This window comes from Plectropomus leopardus, chromosome 20 (genome assembly GCF_026936395.1).
Source record: "Plectropomus leopardus strain MGB_pleo_1.0 chromosome 20, ASM2693639v1, whole genome shotgun sequence".
NCBI classification, from domain to species: domain Eukaryota; kingdom Metazoa; phylum Chordata; class Actinopteri; order Perciformes; family Serranidae; genus Plectropomus; species Plectropomus leopardus.
In genome coordinates, this window is record NC_142195.1 from 3,767,751 (window position 1) to 3,787,044 (window position 19,294).

At 39.6% G+C, this 19,294-nt stretch overlaps 2 protein-coding genes and 1 long non-coding RNA gene across 4 annotated transcripts in view; 1 reads left to right on the plus strand and 2 right to left on the minus strand.

Moving 5' to 3' along the window:
- The window catches only part of LOC121959920 (synaptic vesicle glycoprotein 2C-like), a 64,766-nt gene extending 53,299 nt beyond the window's left edge, over positions 1-11,467 (plus strand). For both annotated transcript variants that reach the window (XM_088071104.1, XM_042509467.2), the window contains 4 exons: positions 287-420; positions 3,496-3,699; positions 3,793-3,952; positions 5,992-11,467. In XM_088071104.1, the coding sequence (XP_087927230.1) occupies positions 287-420; positions 3,496-3,699; positions 3,793-3,952; positions 5,992-6,175 (682 nt within the window). In that variant the 3' untranslated portion in view covers positions 6,176-11,467. The remainder of the gene's footprint in view (positions 1-286; positions 421-3,495; positions 3,700-3,792; positions 3,953-5,991) is intronic.
- Positions 3,797-6,037, minus strand: LOC148186134 (uncharacterized). Its single transcript, XR_015775178.1, has 3 exons — positions 5,923-6,037; positions 4,494-4,564; positions 3,797-3,932 (listed from the first exon to the last, which is right to left on the minus strand). It is a non-coding gene; the product is annotated as an uncharacterized LOC148186134 (long non-coding RNA).
- Positions 11,468-11,577: 110 nt separating the features above from the next.
- LOC121959707 (proteinase-activated receptor 3) lies at positions 11,578-17,596 on the minus strand. Its single transcript, XM_042509167.2, has 2 exons — positions 17,341-17,596; positions 11,578-14,921 (listed from the first exon to the last, which is right to left on the minus strand). The coding sequence occupies exons 1-2, from the start codon at positions 17,405-17,407 to the stop codon at positions 13,837-13,839; spliced, it is 1,152 nt and encodes a 383-aa protein (XP_042365101.1). The 5' UTR covers positions 17,408-17,596; the 3' UTR covers positions 11,578-13,836.
- Between the last annotated feature and the right edge of the window lie 1,698 nt (positions 17,597-19,294).

A 19,294-nucleotide genomic window follows, 5' to 3' on the forward strand; every position in this document is an offset into this window, starting at 1 on the left:
TACGTCAACTATGAAATTGTCATGCAGTTAAAATAACAACAAGGAACAATGACTGGATAAAAATCACAGTGTCATTAATTGTGCAGGATTGATTTTGAGCCTTTGTTGTTTTAAACTGTACTTTAAGTGTTCAATAACAAGAAATGAAATAATTAAATATCAACACCTTTGCTGTCAGAAATATGTTCCCAGTCCCTGTTAATCCTGCTTTATTCTTTTGATCTGTATAATAATCTCCTCCCCTGCCGCCTCCATCTCATCTCATTTACATCTCCCCTTCTCTCAGGTTCATCAGTATGAAGTTCAAGGCGGTCACATTCATCGACTCCTCCTTCATCAACTGCTATTTCGAGGATGTCTCCTCCATAGCCTCCTTCTTCAAAAACTGCACCTTCATAGACTCGTTCTTCTACAACACGGGTGAGTCTTCACCTGCAGAGCTCACTCACATTCACAGCATCCCGCTCCAGCACATAGTGTTTCCTTCCACCCCTGAAAATCCTATTATAGTGTAGATGGCGTGCACATAAGTCTCACTCAGTCTCTCTGTCTCTCTCTGACAGTTCATTTTGGGGTCTAACGTTCAAGCTTCTGTGGACCAAAGAATGGGTTTGAGCATTTATGGCTTTGCTTTATGCCATTAAATTACTGCTTAACCTCCGTGGCCTTGCACAGATTGCCTCTCTGAACTCAGCCGACTGTAGTTAACAAAGAAACTGAGGCGGGCTTGGTTGCAGAGCTCTGAAAATGGCAAATACTAACCACACAAACACTCCTGGAGTGATGCTTCTTATTATACCTCTGTGCCGGCAATAGCCAAGGCTGGAGGCAGTGCTTTCGGAATTTTTTCAAATTTGGCACAAATATCCACATGGACACAAGGATGAACCAATTAGATTTTGGGCGGTCAGAGGTCAAAAGTCAATGTCACTGTGACCTTGCCTGTCTCATTGTTGTGAACGCAATATCTCAAAAACGTCTTGAGGGATTTTTTTTTTTTCAAATTTGGCACAAACGCCCATTGGACTCAAGGATGAACAAATTAAATTTTGGTTGTCATAGGTAAAAGGTCAAGGTCACTTGCATCTGCCCCATTCTTGTAAAGGTGTATTTAACAAACATCCTGAAGAAATTTCTTCAAATTTGGCACAAACATTCACTTGTACTCAAGGATTAACCAATTAGATTTTTTGGCTGTCTCATTCTTTTGAACACGATATCTCAAAAATGTCATGAAGGAATTTCTTCAAATTTGGTACAAATGTTCAGTTGGAAACAAAGATTAACCAAAGGGACTTTGGTGGTCATAGGTCAATGGTCACCTTACATTCGTTGCATTCTTGTGAAAGCGATCTCTCAAGAACACCTTGAGGGAATTTCTTCAAATTTGACACAAATGTTCACTTGGACTCAATGATGAGTTAATTAGAATTTGGTGTGTAAAGGTCAAGTTCACTGTGACCTTGCATCTGTCTCATTGTTGTGAACACAATACCTTAAGATGGGCTTGGGGGAGTTTCCTCAAACATCCATTTGAACTCAAGAATGAACTGGTGAGAATCCGGTGGTCAAAGGTCAAGGTCACGGTGAATAATACATGGTGTTGACCCATAACTCAACTCAATTCACACACTCAAATGTCACACAAATGTCTTATAGAATACAATGATAAAGTTCTGACATTTTACATCCGAGAGGTCAAAGGTCAACTGTGACATTGTAATATTTTGCAAAAACACTTTTTGGCCATTATATTTGACATCATAAGTCAAAACACAGAAGGGGAGACATTGGTCAGATACGGAATTGGTGACACTAATATTGGGTGCCCATGTTAGAACTGCTACTAGGATATAATGATGAAGTGATGACATTTTATATTGAAAAGGACGAATGTCAGCTTCACTGTGGCATCATAATGTTTTGAAAAAAAACTTCTCTGGCCACTTTACATAATATAATATTTCAGGAGGTGAGATGTTTGGGCAGACACTTAATTTGTGAAACTAATCTTTGGTGCCCACAATGAAACTGTGCTGATTGTGGAGATCTTCTGTGCTGCCAGGGGTAAGATGTGTGTGAAACGTCTATGTTTTTACAGACATTGATGTAAACTGTAACTTGACTGGTGTGCGGAGGCAAACAACCAAATGGTGATAATTCCAGTTGTATCCAATGTTTTAGATCTCAAACAGGTACATCAACATGATTCTCTGAGCAGCTAATTTTTAAATGTGAGCTCTTCCTATTCACTTCAACACAACATTTTTTTAACCAAGACATCTGCCAAAGCATACAAAACATCAGACTGTGCATTTAATAAATCCAGGCTGTGTTATAAAAGTGCAATCCAATCATTTTGGAGCTGACAAAAACACACGCAGGAAGAAAAGCAAAGGCAGGGGAAGGGGTTTAAAATGTTGCGAGAGGAAGCGGAGCTGAATCAGACCTTGTGGGAGCGCAGGGTGGAAAAATACTTCCCCCTCCAGCACTCAGGAAAAGCGCTGAACACAGAAACAGTAAGGGCACGCTGGGTTGCTGGTAATGCCCCATGGGAAATGAAGTCTCTTTGCCCCCAGCAATGTGTCTCTGGAGAGCAGAGGATGAAGAGAAACGAGGAGAGACAGAATGAGGGAGGGAGGGAGGGAAGAGTGCGTCATGAGAGCAGAGGTGAGCGGGGAATGTTTTCTCTTTGCAGCAGCTGCTGAAGATTATTAATAAACCTTTTCTGTTGAGAGAGAAAGCCCACAGACATTTACACTGTACAGAGCTGAGAAGGATTACACTTATGAATCAAATTAAAAAATGCAAATATACGAGTCCAAGTTCTATTAAAGCAGTTATTAATGAAAATGCCTCATCCAGATTAAAGGAAAAGTTTGATATTTTTTGGAAATATGCATATTTTACTTTCCTGCAAAGAGTCAGATGGGACAATGAACACCTTAACGATAATTTTTCTAAGATGGCATAACAAGGAGGCTACAGGTTTTCCATGTGTTAGTAGTTTGTGATGATTTCTTTAAAGCAAGAGTAGGCAGAAAACTGGAAGAGGTGGGCAACTCTCCCCTTTGTCTTAAGCACCTCTGGCCAGCCAACCAAATGCATATGCACATGCTTCATGCAGTACCAGTGTTTCCCGTATATTCATTTATTTATTCTTATTTCATGCCCACTCTCTTGCTTTCTGTTTATTGAACCAAAAAATGAGACAAAAATTAACCTGCTTTATCTGATTGGTGATCCAGCATTGCACCTCAAAGAAAACCTAAAAGCAGTCTAAAATGATTAATAATAACCAATTAAAACAAATTAAACACCATCAGAAAAATAAATTGATAAAAAAAAGCATGCAGATTTTAACAGACCCCATCAGCAGCAGCAAGATCAGAAAAAAGAGGCAAGATATCGGCTCATAAAATGCAGATAAAAATGTATCCTATTTCTTATTGAAACACAGTTTAAAAACTGAATGCTTGCCTCTCACACTCACAGATATCGACGACACCAAACTAACAAACTCCAGAGTGATCAACAGCTCCTTCCACCACAACAAGACAGGCTGTCAGATGACATATGACGACGACTACAGTGCCTACTGGGTCTACTTTGTCAACTTCCTGGGAACGCTGGCTGTGCTGCCTGGAAATATCGTCTCCGCCCTCCTCATGGACAAAATAGGACGCCTCAGCATGTTGGGTGTGATATCAAATTCTCTTTTTTTTCTCCGGGGGTGAGGTAAATGAAGCTGTTCTGTGAGATGTAAAAGATGCGTGGTGTTGTGCCCCACAGGTGGCTCCATGGTGCTGTCAGGCATCAGCTGCTTCTTCCTCTGGTTCGGCACCAGCGAGTCCATGATGATCTTCATGCTCTGTCTCTATAACGGCCTCAGTATCTCTGCCTGGAACTCCCTGGATGTGGTCACCACTGAGCTGTACCCGACAGACAGGAGGTTAGTGCTGAAGTCATCGCATGCACAGTGTGTATGCATAGATATATAGCATTATTACACTAACCCCATATCAGTAATTGTAATATATAGGTAATAACAAGTGTGAGTGAGTATCAGTTCTTTATCATGTCATTTTACTTCAATATCCTTCAAAATATCCTAAAATCCCTAAAAAATATATAACTTCAGGTCATTCACATAACTCATTTCACTGGTTACTGACGTGTTCACGGTGTAGTATCAAGTATTATTTGTACGAGTAGAACAATCTCAGAATATTCCAAATGTATTCTTGAAACATTTGGACTTCAGATCCAATCATATGGATCCACTGAACATACTGTATCAGTGATTAAGAAGCGTTCTAGGTGCAATGTGTACTACCTGGCCACATGCTGCCAAGAAATGGGGGGCAGTATTCTACCAGTCTACAACTGGGCCCATACAATCTGAATTTATAGTAATAATAATAATAATTAACATCAGGGCAGCACATGCAAAATTACAACTACCTGCTGAAAATCTGTGAGTTAATATTTACCTTGGTCAAGTAAACTTTGTATTCAGGTTTGTTGAATTTCTCATGCAGTTGTCTGATCCAGAAGCATCGTCCTGCCAAGCCAGAAGCCACAGTTTTAGACATGTGCATGTGCCTAAAATGATGGCTGAACTCGCACATGCGCATATCTGAAATGGTGGCTCTCCAGCTTTGATTCACGTAGATAATGGTTTGATCAGGCGTGTGAAAAATAAATATGATGTCCACTGTCAGGTAACATCTGAAAATAAACTGCGCTCTGTATCGTTGAGTTCAGCATTACACAAGCCATGCCAAGGTTTAACATGACTGTTGCTTTCCATTCTGTCTTTGCTGACAAACGTTGTGTTTACTGTGCCATTGACTGAGGGCTGTAGCTATCCTTTGTTGTCTGTCATTCGACTGAAGGCAGAATGAAAGCTACACTGACAGAACCACCACTGCAACATGCAATAATGCACCCGCCCCGCCACCGACACATATGACCAATTAGTTCCAAAACCTGATCCGACCCACAGACATAAGATCTGTGGCCCAACCCAGAATTGGAAATCATATGCTAACATTGTACTGGGAGTGCCCAGTAGTTCAGTGACAGAAAGGCTATGTATAGAGGCTAAGTCCTTGCCACAGTGGCTACTGAAAATTTTGTTAGACAGCACATTTAAAGTGATCATTTTGTGTCATTTTATACAGGTAAAATTAAGATATTATATTTATTTTTTTATTTATTTATTTTTATTTTTTTGCTTATTCTCATAATATTGAACAGGATATCTTCACAATAAAGTGATAGTGACACAAATGGATTGAAGTGGCTCATATTCTCGCTGGTGCAAAAGACAGAGCCGAAATACAAAGTCAGCAGTCACAATATTTAAACATTTGTAATTCAATAATGATTATTATCATTTTTATTTTAATGTAGTTATCGTCCAACACCTACGATCCAATCCAATTTTTTTGCCATACCCATAAATACAATTAAGACAAAATATCACCCACCAATCCCTTTTTTACAGTTCAGCCACTGGGTACAAGACCCCTTGCAAGACTTTGGCCTTTCCTTCTTAACATTCCGTTAATAATGTTAGTTCATCTTTTGAATGTTTTAAACTAGTATTCTGGCTATATCTTGCACATTTTATCTTTTAGAAGTTAACATGTCAACTATTTTAAAACATTTGTTATAGATGTGCAGTGCTGCAGGATTCGTCTCAGATTTATTCAAACTCTGACTGTTACTGAGAAACATGAACAGTTTGGATAAATCTGTTCACCATGTTTTTAGCTGTAGGAAATGATTACATTCAGTAAATGTGAATTGAACTGGTCATTAGATACATATCTTTATATATGACATAAACCCTTTGGTAGATCAAGGAGAGAAATAAAATAAAGATATACCTGCATGCTTCCATGAGCAACTTACCTTCATTTTGCAGAAACTGCATCATAGTACCTCCAACAGATTCTGACTCTGTGTTTTCCTTGTGTTCAGGGGCACAGGCTTTGGCTTCTGTAACGCCATGTGTAAGCTGGCAGCGGTGCTGGGCAACCTGATTTTTGGCTCACTGGTTGGCATCACCAAGGCGATCCCTATCCTGATGGCATCATCTGTGTTGGTTGGCGGCGGCCTGGTGGGGCTCCGACTGCCAGACACACGTGCCAATGTCCTCATGTAAACCTCAACACCAAACTACAAATTGTTTACCAGGTGTTTACTCAGTTTGCTGAATAACTGTTCATTTCTGGACTATTATTTATTGAAATATCACTGAAACAAGCATTGCTGCCATCCGTCTTGTATTTATGATTTGATTAATAATGTCGACTATGTTCTTAAACATCACAGGATGTGTGATTTTTATTCTGTAATCTCTGAGTCAAACACCTGGTAAATAATAAAAGATAATGACAATGCAGTTAACTTTAAAATGAGCTGTAGATATAAAGAGTTTAAAGGGTAAGTTTGTTATTTTCCATCATGGACACTATTTAATATTTTTTTGTGTCTAAGTTACCAGGAACCACCTGGGGCAGCTTTGTACTGTCAAAATACGGCCACTAAAAGCTTATTTTTGCCACTGACAGGCTCAGATCATTTTTCAGTGTATCTAACAACAATATGGAAGGATGCCTACAAAGATAGACCTTTTGTTTAAGAGTAAAAATTCAGATATAATTGTTAACATTTATTGTTTCAACACAAAAACATAGAAAATAGGGTCCAGGTTTTAAAAAAAAATACCTCAGTTACCCTTTAAAGACTACAATTGAAGGTTAGAAATTTACAATGTGTAGGTGGCTGGTTGCCAAAGCCCTGGGCATTCTTGCAGGATTTAAAGGCTACTGTTCAGAAATGAATTAGAATTATCTGAGGAGATAAAACTCTGTATATCAGCAGCTCATTAGCTGTTTCACACATGCTACCCTCAAATGCATGTGTGGTAAAGCTGCAAAAGGCTTGGACTTCACACAACCTGCCCTGTCTAAATCCCTCTCAGTTTTGCTCAGATTAAAGGGATAGTTTGGTATTTTCTGAAATAGGCTTATTCAAAACTAAATTTAGTAGCTATGCTTAGTTTAAGGACTGGAAGCAGGAGGAAACAGCTAGCCTGGTTCTCCCCAAAGGTCTATGCATCCATCCATTTTCATTTGCTTATCCGAGGCTGGGTCACAGGTGCAGCAGGCTGAGCAAAGCACTCAAGACGTCCCTCTACTCCTCCTCCTGAGGGATCCCAAGGCCTTCCCAGGCAAGACGAGATATATAATCCCACCAGTGTGCTCTGGATCTGCCCCGAGGCAAACCAGAAATCATCCTGTTTAGATGTCTGAACCACCTCAACTGGCCCCTTTCAACATGAAAGAGCTCTACTCTGAGCTCCCTGCTAATGTCTGAGCTCCTCACCCTTTCTCTAAGGCTGATCCCGGACACCCCACAGAAGAAAGCCATTTCGGCCACTTGTGTCTGTGTTCTCATTCTTACAGTCACTACCCAAAGCTCACGACCATAGGTGAGGATCGGGACGTAGATGGACCAGTAAATTGGAAAACTCTGCCTTCTAGCTCAACTCGATTTTTACCACGACAGTTTAGCGTTTCACTTGCATTACTGTTGACACGTGCCAACCATTTATCTCACACACTGTTTGACCATCCATTGGAACAAGACCCCGCGATACTTGAATTCCCTCGCTTGGGGCAACAACCCTCTCCCAACCCAGAGGGGGGCTTTTTCTGGCAGAAAACCATGTCCCATTAGAAGAACTAACTCTCATCCTGAGTACTTCACTCTCAGCTGCAAACCACCCAAGTGATGCCGGATCTCACGGTGAGATAAAACCAACAGAACAACATCGTCTGCAAAGAGCAAGGATTGAATTCTGAGGTCCCCAGCCTTTCTTCAAAGGCAGAGGAACAGAGTCTCAAGAAAGATCACTAATTATGTCTAAATGTATTTTGTTTATTTAATCCTTTACAACAAAATAATTGTAAAAACAAGCTGTGGTTTTAAGGCAGGAATGTCAAACTGGTCCACGGGGGGCCGGTGTGGCTGCAGGTTTTTGTGCCAACCAACCAAGAGCACACAGTTTGACCAATCAACTGTCTGAAGATGGAGATCAGTTGATTAAATGAGTCAAGTCTGGTGTGCTGCTACTTGGTTGGAAACAAAACCTGCAGCCACACCGGCCCCCCCTGTGGACCAGTTTGACATGCCTGTTTTAAGGGGATTGTGTGCCCAACACATCTCATTGCAAGTCGTCACATGTTGCCGCTTTGCAGTGGGCTTCCACGTCTGCATACTTAAACATCTGTATCTGCTCTTTATGTTCTGGGATGCCGCTACTGTATGTCAACACAAGCACAAGGTGAGATGATGCTGCATGTGGTTATATTTATGCAGTAAAAGCACATGGCGACGAACACCAAGACGCCAACAAATGCACATGCTGCCGGGGATGGTTTGGATAAGGGGAAGGAGGGACATAGAAAGGTGTGGAAAAAAACATCACATTCACCAGACTCCGGACATGAAAGTTCGGGGTTTGTTGGACCCATCTACTGCCCCTGCCATCGCCTTTATAGGCGCTCTTGTGTTCTTTAAATAACATGTAACTGGCAGCGTTTCAATCTGACACCGTCCAGCAGCATATCATGCAGACACAGCAGGCTCTGTCTGGCCACATTCTCTGTGGTGCTGCCGGTGCGTGTATCAGGCTGCTGCAGCATGTGCCATCCAGCCACGTTTAATAACATCAAGACCGGTTCTGACTGGTCGCATTTACAGCTGATGCTGTTCAGGGGCATATCATGTGGATGCGAAAAGTGGCTTTTGGCATCAGGATCGTAAAAGCACTGTCGAAGCAGCAGTATTTTATGACTTTGGAATGAAAACAAGCTACACAGGAACAAAAAACTTCACCAATTATCACACTGTAGCTTGTTCATTTAAAGCTTCACAACAAAATAAGTGTAAAATCTTATAAGTGTATTTCCTGGTCAGTTGCAGAGCCAGGCTGGCTGTTTTCCTCTGTTTCTAATCTTTATGCTAAGCTAAGCTAACTGGCTACGAGCAGTAGCATTAAGTTTATCGCACAGACATGATACTGATATCAAATGTCTCATCTCACTTTAGCAAGACTCAACAAAATGCCAAACTCTTACTGAAGTGCAAATCGTTCGTTATTCATCTAATTCTGCTTCTTTATATGTATATTTAGTAATTTATGTATGTAATGTATTGCTCCACAAGTTTGTTTGACGGCCAAAATTCAAAGGTGCTTTTGACCTCTGTTTACCTGTGATCAGTATTCCACTAATGGTTGATGACGTTCAAGCCTTTTGCTGCAATTTGCAAGAATGACAAGGCCATAAGAAAAAAAAATCAATAACGATCTAGTAGTTTAGTCAAAACCGGCAACTTCAGCAGCTACATTTCTAACGTGAAAAGAAGTTTACATTTTCTGCTTTTTACAGTAAGAGACTTTTAAGATTGGAACCCTTTTGTCTGAATGCTTCCTCTCTGCCTCTCTCGTGTCTGTGTTGTGTTTGTCTCGTTGCGCCGAGCTCGCCACGAAGGGTTCTGCTCTCCGTTTGCAGTCCGACCTTGTCAAGAAGAATTTATACTCTGCTGTTATTATCTGCTCTTCTCCTTGTTCTTTTTTCCTCTCTATCTGTCTCACCGTCTTTCCTCACAGTGTCCCTCATCTAGTCTTGTCCTCTTGCTCTGTTTATCTCCTCCTGCCTTGCTGCTGCACCCTCCAAAACTCAAAGGCCTTTTCTCAAATGTCGTGCCTCTCTCTCCATTGAGCCCGTCTCTCCTTCCAAACCTTTGCTGGAAGCTTTGCTGCTCTGTCCTGCTTTCTTGCTTTTGTCTCTCATCTTGAACACAGTGTGTGTGTGTGTGTCCAGAAAAACCCTCATAAGATCCACTTCCCATCATATGAAGAAAGTTTTTTTGTGTTTAGTCGTCTATGCCAGGGAACTGGTCAAGTGTAGTTTTTGGAGATTTGAACCACATGATAAAGTGAAATTAAAAGCCATGCTTAAAGGATCAGTTCACCCAAATTCCAAAAAAAAAACACATTTACTAGTCTCACAGGTAGTCAATGTAGACCTCGTGCAGACACTAAAGTCACTAAAGTCCTCCAGCATCCTTCTCCCCCCTCTTCCTCAGCACATCAGCACACAGCCAACTCATTTGATTTGATTTGATTTGTGGAACCATAAAATGATAGATTTTGCCATTACTTTATGCTGATGATCATCTGCTGTCCACGGTGAACCTCTGTGATGTCCCCAGCCTAATATTGCTCACGGCCATGCAGAAAATATCTAATATTATAATTTATGATATATATATTTAAACATATTTTAAGCTCATGTCTCATGAGGACTTAGGCACCAGTTAGCCTATGCATTAAAGCACCATATCTATTGTGATAAGCTGGAGGTGGAAATCTCTGATATGCCTATCTAGGCAAATCAAATAATAATCAAACTACCTGTGTGGCTACATATCACTTGAGCTAAATAAGAAAATATGTTTTTTGTGATTTGGGTGGAGCGACCCTTTAAAACCTCTAATGAATGGAACTCTTGCTGCTATGATGTTAAAATGCATTAGGTAATTTGCAAAATAAAAATATGTTCTCTTCTGGGTTTGTTCAGTCATACAAAATGATGACAAATATGACAAAAGTGCAGTACTGTTATATTCAGTTATTTTAGAATCAGTTGTATGACAATGATATGTAGTGTCAACATATAGTCTGTGATGTTTCTTTTGCCATATTTCACACTCTGGAAAGTTAATTTGAGCAGTATATGACTGTCATGCAGCTATTTCCTTCTGTTTTTGGACTGAAATGCAATTGTTTCGAGATCTGGTTTTCTGATGTTTGATGCTTTATCTCCGTCCGTCTGCTCGCCGGCATCGCCACCTCAACCTGTGCTGAACAAACTCACTGTTTCCAAAAAGAAATCCTGCATGTTTGTTACTGAAGTCCTTCTGTGTGTGTGCTTTTTTCCATCTCGGTGTCTTCGCTGTTCCTCTGCGGGAGAGGAACAAACACGTGATCCCCGGGTCAAAGGTGAATGTATCATTCTTGTGCGTTGTCAGATTTGTTGTGGACAGGTGTTTATTATTAGTTGACTTCTGGGTCATTGTGAAAGGGCATGCTAGTGGTGAGATGACTGTATGTACTACATGGTGTTATCCAGCAGGGGGGGGTCAAATCTGCTTTCAGGAAGGTTTCCTGTTAGTCATCATCATGGAGTCACTGAAGCCAACTCCAGTTGTGACTTTTCAGATTTGAAAACCTCTGCTGTCAAACACTATGTGGAGGTGTGTGTAAAAAATTTACCTGTCCTTGATATGATTTATTTTGATAAGAAAAGGATCAAGTGAATGCAGTGTAAAGGTGGATTCCTCTGGTGTCTACATACTGAATAAAGAGTTTCATTTGAACAGCTGCGGGGTTGTTTTTCACTCTGTTCAGTGTCCAAATATGACTGCACCCACTCACACCAGCAGATGGCACCATTTATATGAAATAAACCAAGACAAGACTCCAGACTCTCATTGTGTGTCTGCCAGGCTTTATTACTGTACTCAAAGACCATTATGGAGCCTCATTTTACAACGTATGTCTGTGGTGGCTCCCCTGTGTCCCAGGCTGGCAGGCATGGATGGATTACTGAATAGGCCTGCCAGACACAAGCCTGCAAAATATGTCCAGTTAACACATACCAAGCAGAAGAAGGATAAAACTGACCACAAGGGGTCACAAAATGACCATAAAGAGACACAAAAGGACTGCAAAAAATGCAAATAAGCTGCAAAGACGCACAAAATAAGTTTAAAAAAGGGACAAAAACAACACTCAAATTTACCTCTGCAAGACTCAAAATTAATTCAGAGACACAAATGACTTCAAAAAGACACAGCAAGACATCAAACAACTACAAAGAACACAAAATGACTATAAAGGCACACATGACAACCAAAAAATACCTAAAAAAGACAAACAATTACCACAAAGAGACAGAAACAACTTCAAAAAGACATAAAACAATACAAATATAGATTAATCTAAAAGAAACCCAAACATTTACTAAAAGACACCAAAAAATGACAAAGACACACAAAATATCAACAAAGAGACACCCCAAATCCCAAGGAAACACAAAATTATTTTAAAGTGACACAAAATGACAAAACAAGACACAAAATTTGACTTTTAATGACTTTAAAAAGACACAAAAGAATGACAAGTAACCATGAAACAACTACACAGAGACACAAAACCACCAAAAATAGACAGACCAAAATATTTACTAAAAGACATATTTTACTAGCAAGAGTATGCAGTGCAGCTTCCACATGAAACTGGTGTTTTTGGCACAGAAAGAAGCTCTCACCCAGGATAGTTACATTTCGATTATTTTTTTCATTGTCTTGTGTTTCCTGTTGTATTTTGATACTCACCTCTTACCTCATCTCAGGCCTCCACTTCCTGTTCTTGTGTGTTTCCTGCCTGTGTGATGACCTGCCCTGCCCTGATGATTTGCACCTGTGTCTTCGTTGTAAACCCTCCCTCAGAGTATTTAGTCTTTCCTCTGTGCCACTTTGTCTTGTCCTCTTGTGACAGCGTCCCAGCATTGCCTTCCTGTTAGTTTTTCCATGAGTCTTAGGCCATGTCCATACGGAGAAGAGTTTAGGTGTGTCCGCAAGTTTTTTATCATATGGACGTTTCGTCCACACGGAACTGGCACTCTGGGAATCTGAATACGCAATTTTTTTAAACCAGGTCCCAGAGTGAACAAATCTGAAGACGCCACCCTTGTGTTTGTGTGTTTACAACCCATACGTATCTTTCCTAAACCGATGACACCATAGCCCCACTGCTCCCTTAAAAGAGAAAGTTTTTGATCCATCTGCCATGTTGAAAACAGTTAAGCCAAAGCAAAGCACACATTAGAATTTTATAGTCAAACATTGCACTGTAATATATTTCTTAGAACCTTTGAGGTGGGAAATATGCAATGCAGGAACAGAATCCTGATTCCTACTTAATCAGTTTAGTTTGACAGTTTGACAGCAGTTTACAAGCAGTGATTGACCAATGATAGACACATGGAAACTGCAATGTGTCTCGGTTGTCCACTTGTGTTCAGATCTCATAAACCCATTCTAAAACCAAGTGTAAACAGGCTTATGCCACAGAAAACTGTTTGACTATCTAAGATTGGGAACTGCAGACAACATATCTAACCCTTTGAAACCTGAGCAAATTGTCTTGATTTCTTTAAAATTATGGGGAAAAGGAAATGAGCGGTCAAGAAATGCAAAAATTACAAGAAATGACCTAAAAATCTTTAAATAACAATAATACTTATGATATATGGTATATGATATATACTTGTGTGTGTGTGTGTGTGTGTGTGTGTGTGTGTGTGTGTGTGTGTGTGCGCGTGTGTGTCTGTGTGTTTGTGTGTATTGCTGAATTTCTCCCTAGCTCTTTTTCAAAAAATAATTCCCCAACAGTTCTTTCCAAGTTGCTCATTGTGTTCTCCCCCATATTTTCAGAAGACAGCAAACCAATTTGCTCTGATTTTGAAGGTTTAATTATTTGTGAGAGGCATCTGAATGCAGCACAAAAAAAGTGTTGCTGATCCAGTTTTCCAAGTTTTAATGCAACACAACATCTGTCCCATGCTTGCTTATCATAAATAAACTTGAGGTCCTTTTGCTTTCTCTTTGGATTCCAGCCACAGAGAAAGTCTCCCTCTTCATCTGCTGCAAAATGTAAACCAGTTTTTGGTAACACGTAGGTCTCTTTTAGATGGACAGGCTCAGGGTCTTGCCTTTAAAGGGGCTGAAGTAAAGCCTGGAGCCTGCAGACTTGGACATGAGCACAAAGAGGAAGGGGTCCAGGCAGGCGTGGATGCAACACAAACACACCGCCACTTTAAAGTGCACGTACAAACTCTCCGTTCCATCTGCAGACAGCTGCACATAATGGAGGAAATGCAGGACTCCAGCGGGGGTGAAGCACACCAGGAAGATGACAAATACTAGTGAGCTGGCCTTGATGTACATCACCCAGTCGAGGTGTGATCGGTTGAGCTCGCACACTATTCGGATGTAGCACCCTATGGTGATCACTAGCGGCAGCAGGAGGCTGAAGACAGTCAGAAACAGGTTGTAGTAGAGCAGGAAGACATGAGAGTCATGGTGCAGAGGTAGGACGTCATGGCAGGTGATGCGGTCCACCTCAGGGAGCCAATAACTCTGCTGGACAAGCAGCTCGGGTACCATGGCGGCAACAAACATCCCCCACACGGCCACGCTGACCCAGCCAGTGAATGTCCTCTTGGGGAGAGTCTTGTACATGAACGGGTGCACCACAGCCAGGTAGCGCTTGATGCTGATGCAGGCTAGCGTCTGGGCCGAGCAGTACAGGTTGCCATAGAAACAGGCGGTGACCACTCGACATGCAGCCTCTCCAAGCACCCAGTGGTTTCCATGGAAATGGTAATGGGCCTTGAAGAAGAGGGAGAGGAGGAGGAGGAGGTCGGAGACGGCCAGGCTGCAGTACAGGATGGCCGAAGACACCTTCCTAATTTTAGTAGCCAGCATGCACAAAATGGCAACGTTGGCTGGGATCCCGATTGCGACAGCCAACATATAAATAATTGGGATGACCCGCGTGCTCAGAGGGCCGTGGAGGTATCCAGCTGCATAGTTGCTTAGAGACTGCAGAGCTGGAGGGGAGTAGGATGAAAGGGGAGCCTGTGTCCCATTTAGGACAGAAAAGAAGTTGGTCTGAATGATTGGGTCTGCTATAAAAGTTCTGGGCACAGCAACCTCAGGCTTAGGCTCCGAGCTGTTCCTCTGCACTTTGTTTCTCCCTCTCCCTCTCCCTGCAACAAAAACAACATACAGAAATTAATGATAATTTTATTCATAACACTGATTATAATCCAATGTATTCCAAATTAGTCATTTCATTGGTGATTTATATGAGGATTTCCTTGAATAATTTTGTTTAGTGCCTTAAAGCTGTTGGAAACACAGTAACGAGGCAAAAAAAATAAAAAGTAAACATTTGGTGCCCAAAAAGCCACTGGAAAAAGAGAAGTGGGTTGCTAAAAAACACCTGCATATGGTACCGAACGGAACACTGGAAAAATGGTAATATGTTGCAACAAAACACCATCTGGTACCCTAAAAGACGCTGGGAAAACAGTCACGGGGTCACTGTACACAAAAAGCCGCTGGATAAAGAGCCACGAGTTGCTAAAAAACACCTGAAAAGCCGTTGGAAACACAGTGACAGTGCTACCTAAAAGTCTCTGGAAATACAGTTATGTGTCGCTAGAATGCACCATTTAGTGCTAAAAAGTCACTAGAAAAAGAGTGACCAGTTGCATAAAAGCTGCTGGAAAAAACAATTGCTATAAAACACAGTTTTGTGCCTAAATAGTGCTTGGGAAAAAAACAATAGGTTGCGAAAAAAACAGCCATGTTCGGTACCTAGAAAGTTGCAGAAAATACAGTAATGTGTCACATCAAAACATTGTTTAGTGCCTAAAAAGTCACTAGAAAAAGAGTGACAGGTTGATAAAAAAGCATCCATGTGTATTGCATTAAAAAGCTGCTGGAAAAGCAGTGGCATGTGGCTTTTTTGTGCCAGTTTTGTGCTAAACTATTCACTGCTAAAGAGCGATAGGTATCCAAAAAACACCCACATTTGGTGCCTGAAAAGCTGCTGGAAACACAGTAACAGGCTGCTAAAAAGCACCCACATTTGGTTCCTTAAAAGACACTGAAAAAAGAGCAACAGGTTGCTGGAAAAACTCCCAGCTTTGGTGCATACAAAGCTGCGGGAAACACAACAATGACTAGTATAAAAAAAACAAGCAGTTTTGTTATTTGTTGGTCTCAAACAGTTGTTTGCAGATTTGGCAGATGTCTCCCAGTCCACAGTCCGCTCCTCTTCCCAAAGACACAAAGTCAGCTCATAAACTACGTCACTTTGATGTGATGCGTATGAAACATACAAATGTAATATTTGTGTTTTTTTGTATTAAGTCACGATGCCAATATTTTCTCCTGGTGACTGGGCTGCACCCTGATAATGTGCCATCTTGTGTTCTTGTGTTGCAATAACTGACGTTCCTATCAGGTGAAACTGTGACAGTCACCACCGTGCAAGTTGCAGCCTGTTGTTTTTGATTAATCTGTAGATGTTTAGGGTTGAGCTCATTCCAACTTCTTTATATCCTGTTGGGTAATTTGCTTTATAGCAACGCATCATATCCTATAAGATCATCACGTGTCTGTAGCGTGGCAGTCAGATAAAGAGCCTGTTTTCAGCTTTGTGACATTGCATGGCCCAGCTCATTCGTGAGTCTTTAAGGAGTTTATTTAGTTTTAGAGGGAGGAGAATTTGTCAACACATAAATGAAAATCCTTCTAGTTTATCACAAACATTCAGCATCTGGACAGGAAGTAACTAAAGCTGTCAGACAAATGTAGTGGAGTAAAGAGTAAAATATTTGCCTCTGAGATGTAGTGGAGTAGAATGGAAATAGTCACGTGAAGTACAAGTAGGCGTATTTTATACCCAGGAACAGTACTTGAGTAAATGTATTTGGTTAAATTCCACCGCAAATCTCAAGCAGAGAACACTTATTTAAAAATTGCTATATATATATAACCCTCTGAAACCTGGAGCAACATTATGCTGCTTTGAGACGCCTTTCACAAGTATTTAAAAGTCTGAACTCTGAGCAGATTGGTGTGATTTCTTTCAAAAATGTGAAAAAGGGCAATGAGCACCTTGAAGATGAATGTCCCATAAATTGCAAGAAATTAGTGGATTTGGAAAATTGTTTATTAAAAGCTAGGGATAATGTCTACAGAAAAAAACAAGAACAATTTTAATTTATAATTAACATAATTACACATTTAATATTATTTTTGCAAAATTATTATAATTTTCAAAATATTCAAAGCTTTTAAAGGTACTTTTGTTGTTTTATTTATTTATTTAAATTTTGTTTTTTTTCTTTTGTTCTTTATTTTACTTATTTCCGGGTAATTTTCTTGTACTTTTGTGTCATTTCTTCATTTGTAGTTCATTGCCTGCTTCCCATGTTTTTGAAAGAAATCAAGCCAGTTTGCTCAGGTTTCAAATTTTAAATACAACTTACATATACTGCAATTATTCCTCATAGATTAATGTTTAGCCTTAGTAAATGTCACATAAAATATGATAACATAAACTAAACACAAAAGTCCTGTTAAACTAAACAGCAACTCATCAGCATCTCTTACCGTTCTTTTGAAAAGTTCCACACAGACAGAGAGCAAAAACGAGGAAAAACAGAAAAAGTTTCCCCATTTTTTCTTCTTGTTGAACAGCAACACAAATGTCACAGAGAAATCTGGCTCAGTGTCTCAGTGCTGTCACCTCTGTGTGCTGCTGCTCTGCGACTGTGCCGAAGTCAAAACACCTCCTCAAATCACCAAGTAAAAAAACAAAAAACACTTGACATCTTCTATGTTTCCACAGGAATGTGGGCTGCCTTTGGTTTCTGTTTTAACATGCACAATGTGAACTTCTGATGTTACGCCCACACACATGATCTTTGTCACTGTGTTGCACTCTTTTTTTCTGTTTTATGAGACACAAAGGTGATTGTGGTGAACAACACCCTTTTATTTTTATGTGACTTTGCCACATACTATTCACTGTACTTATTATTTTATTTTATTTTATTTTATTTTATTTTATTTTATTTTATTTTATTTTATCTTATTTATTTTAAGTTTTTATTCCACATCTACTTTTTCATACATGCTATTGGAACTATATGATGCGTGACTGAAATTAAATGTACAAATCTATATGTCTTAATTTCTGTACATTTTTACCTAACATATGCAGCACATTAGGAGACTGCGAGATCTTTTTGTCAGATGCCTGGGGGGATGTGGAATGAGGTCGTAAGCGGAAAGAGGCAAGGAAATGTCTGCCTGCACATGATAAGCTTGTTTGAACACACAGTTTTGTTTAGTCTTCACTTCCCCTCTTTATGTGTCATTTTAACGTGACGATATATGTCATATTTTGGTTCATAAACTCTTTAAATTATTTGGTAATGCAGTGATAAAATGTAAGTACATTTACTTAAGCTCTGCGCTTAAGTATAAATTTACTTGAGTATTTTCTTTTCATCCCACTTCATACTTTTGCTTCACTGAATTTCAGAGAGAAATATTGTACTTCTTAATTTCACTACATTTACCTGAAATCCTTAGTTACTTTAGAAATTAAAATATTTCCATAAAAACATAAAAAGAATGAATAAATATGATATATTTTTTTAATCAAACCACCCAATAGTATGTACAACTGAAATTATTAGTTGATTAATCAATTAGCTGATTGAGAGAAAATTAAATGGCAACTATTTCAGTCAATATTTAAGTCATTTTATGTTCTTCCTCTTTTTTATATAGTTTTGAGGGGTTTTTAAAGTGTTTTTTTTTCTGAATTGGATACTTTGGCAGTAATTTTTAAAAGCATTTAAGTAAATTTCCTTTCCTTTGTTTTCTTTTTTTTTTTTTGAGTTTTGGGGTGAATGTTTTTTTCTAGATTTTTCTGAATTACTTTTAGTTTTGAAATCTGGTTGGATTTCCTACTTTTCCTACTAGAAAAGTGACGTCGCTCCAGTTTTTAATTAAGTACATTTTCCTGAGAAGTAAAGGAACTGAACACTTCCTCCACTTCACTTCACTAGTCAAAAGTATCTCATGTGCAGACACCAGCTGCAACCATATGACTACATTAAACTACAAATGTCTTCTATAATAACTGTAGGATTTTGTAAATCTCACTTTTACTTTAAAAGGGAACTCTATTTGCTTGTATTGTGTCATAACTTTCAGGACACAGTTTGAAGCATTGATTCAGTATTTTTATTTATACATTCCAGTCACCATTTGATTATCTGAGTTTTGTCTGAGCACTAACACCCTGCTGATCCCAGATGTGGCCTTCCCCCTCTTTTAACCCCTTGAAACCTGAGCAAATTGGCTTGATTTCTTAAAAAAAAAAATAAATAAAAATCATGGGAAGAAGGCAATGAGCAATGACACAAGAAATTACCATTAATTGGCAATAAATGTATACAAAATAAAATGAAATGAAATAATTAATTAGTAATAATAATAATAATAAAAGCACAAAAGACTTACCTCAAAAAGTCTAAAAAGTAGTCTAAAA

Excerpts from the sequence above, each read along its gene's own strand:
- LOC121959707 (XM_042509167.2), bottom strand. The coding sequence starts at position 17,407 with ATGGGGAAACTTTTTCTGTTTTTCCTCGTTTTTGCTCTCTGTCTGTGT. Across the intron at positions 14,922-17,340 it reads TGGAACTTTTCAAAAGAACG|GGAGAGGGAGAGGGAGAAAC; the intron begins GTAAGAGATGCT and ends TTTTTGTTGCAG.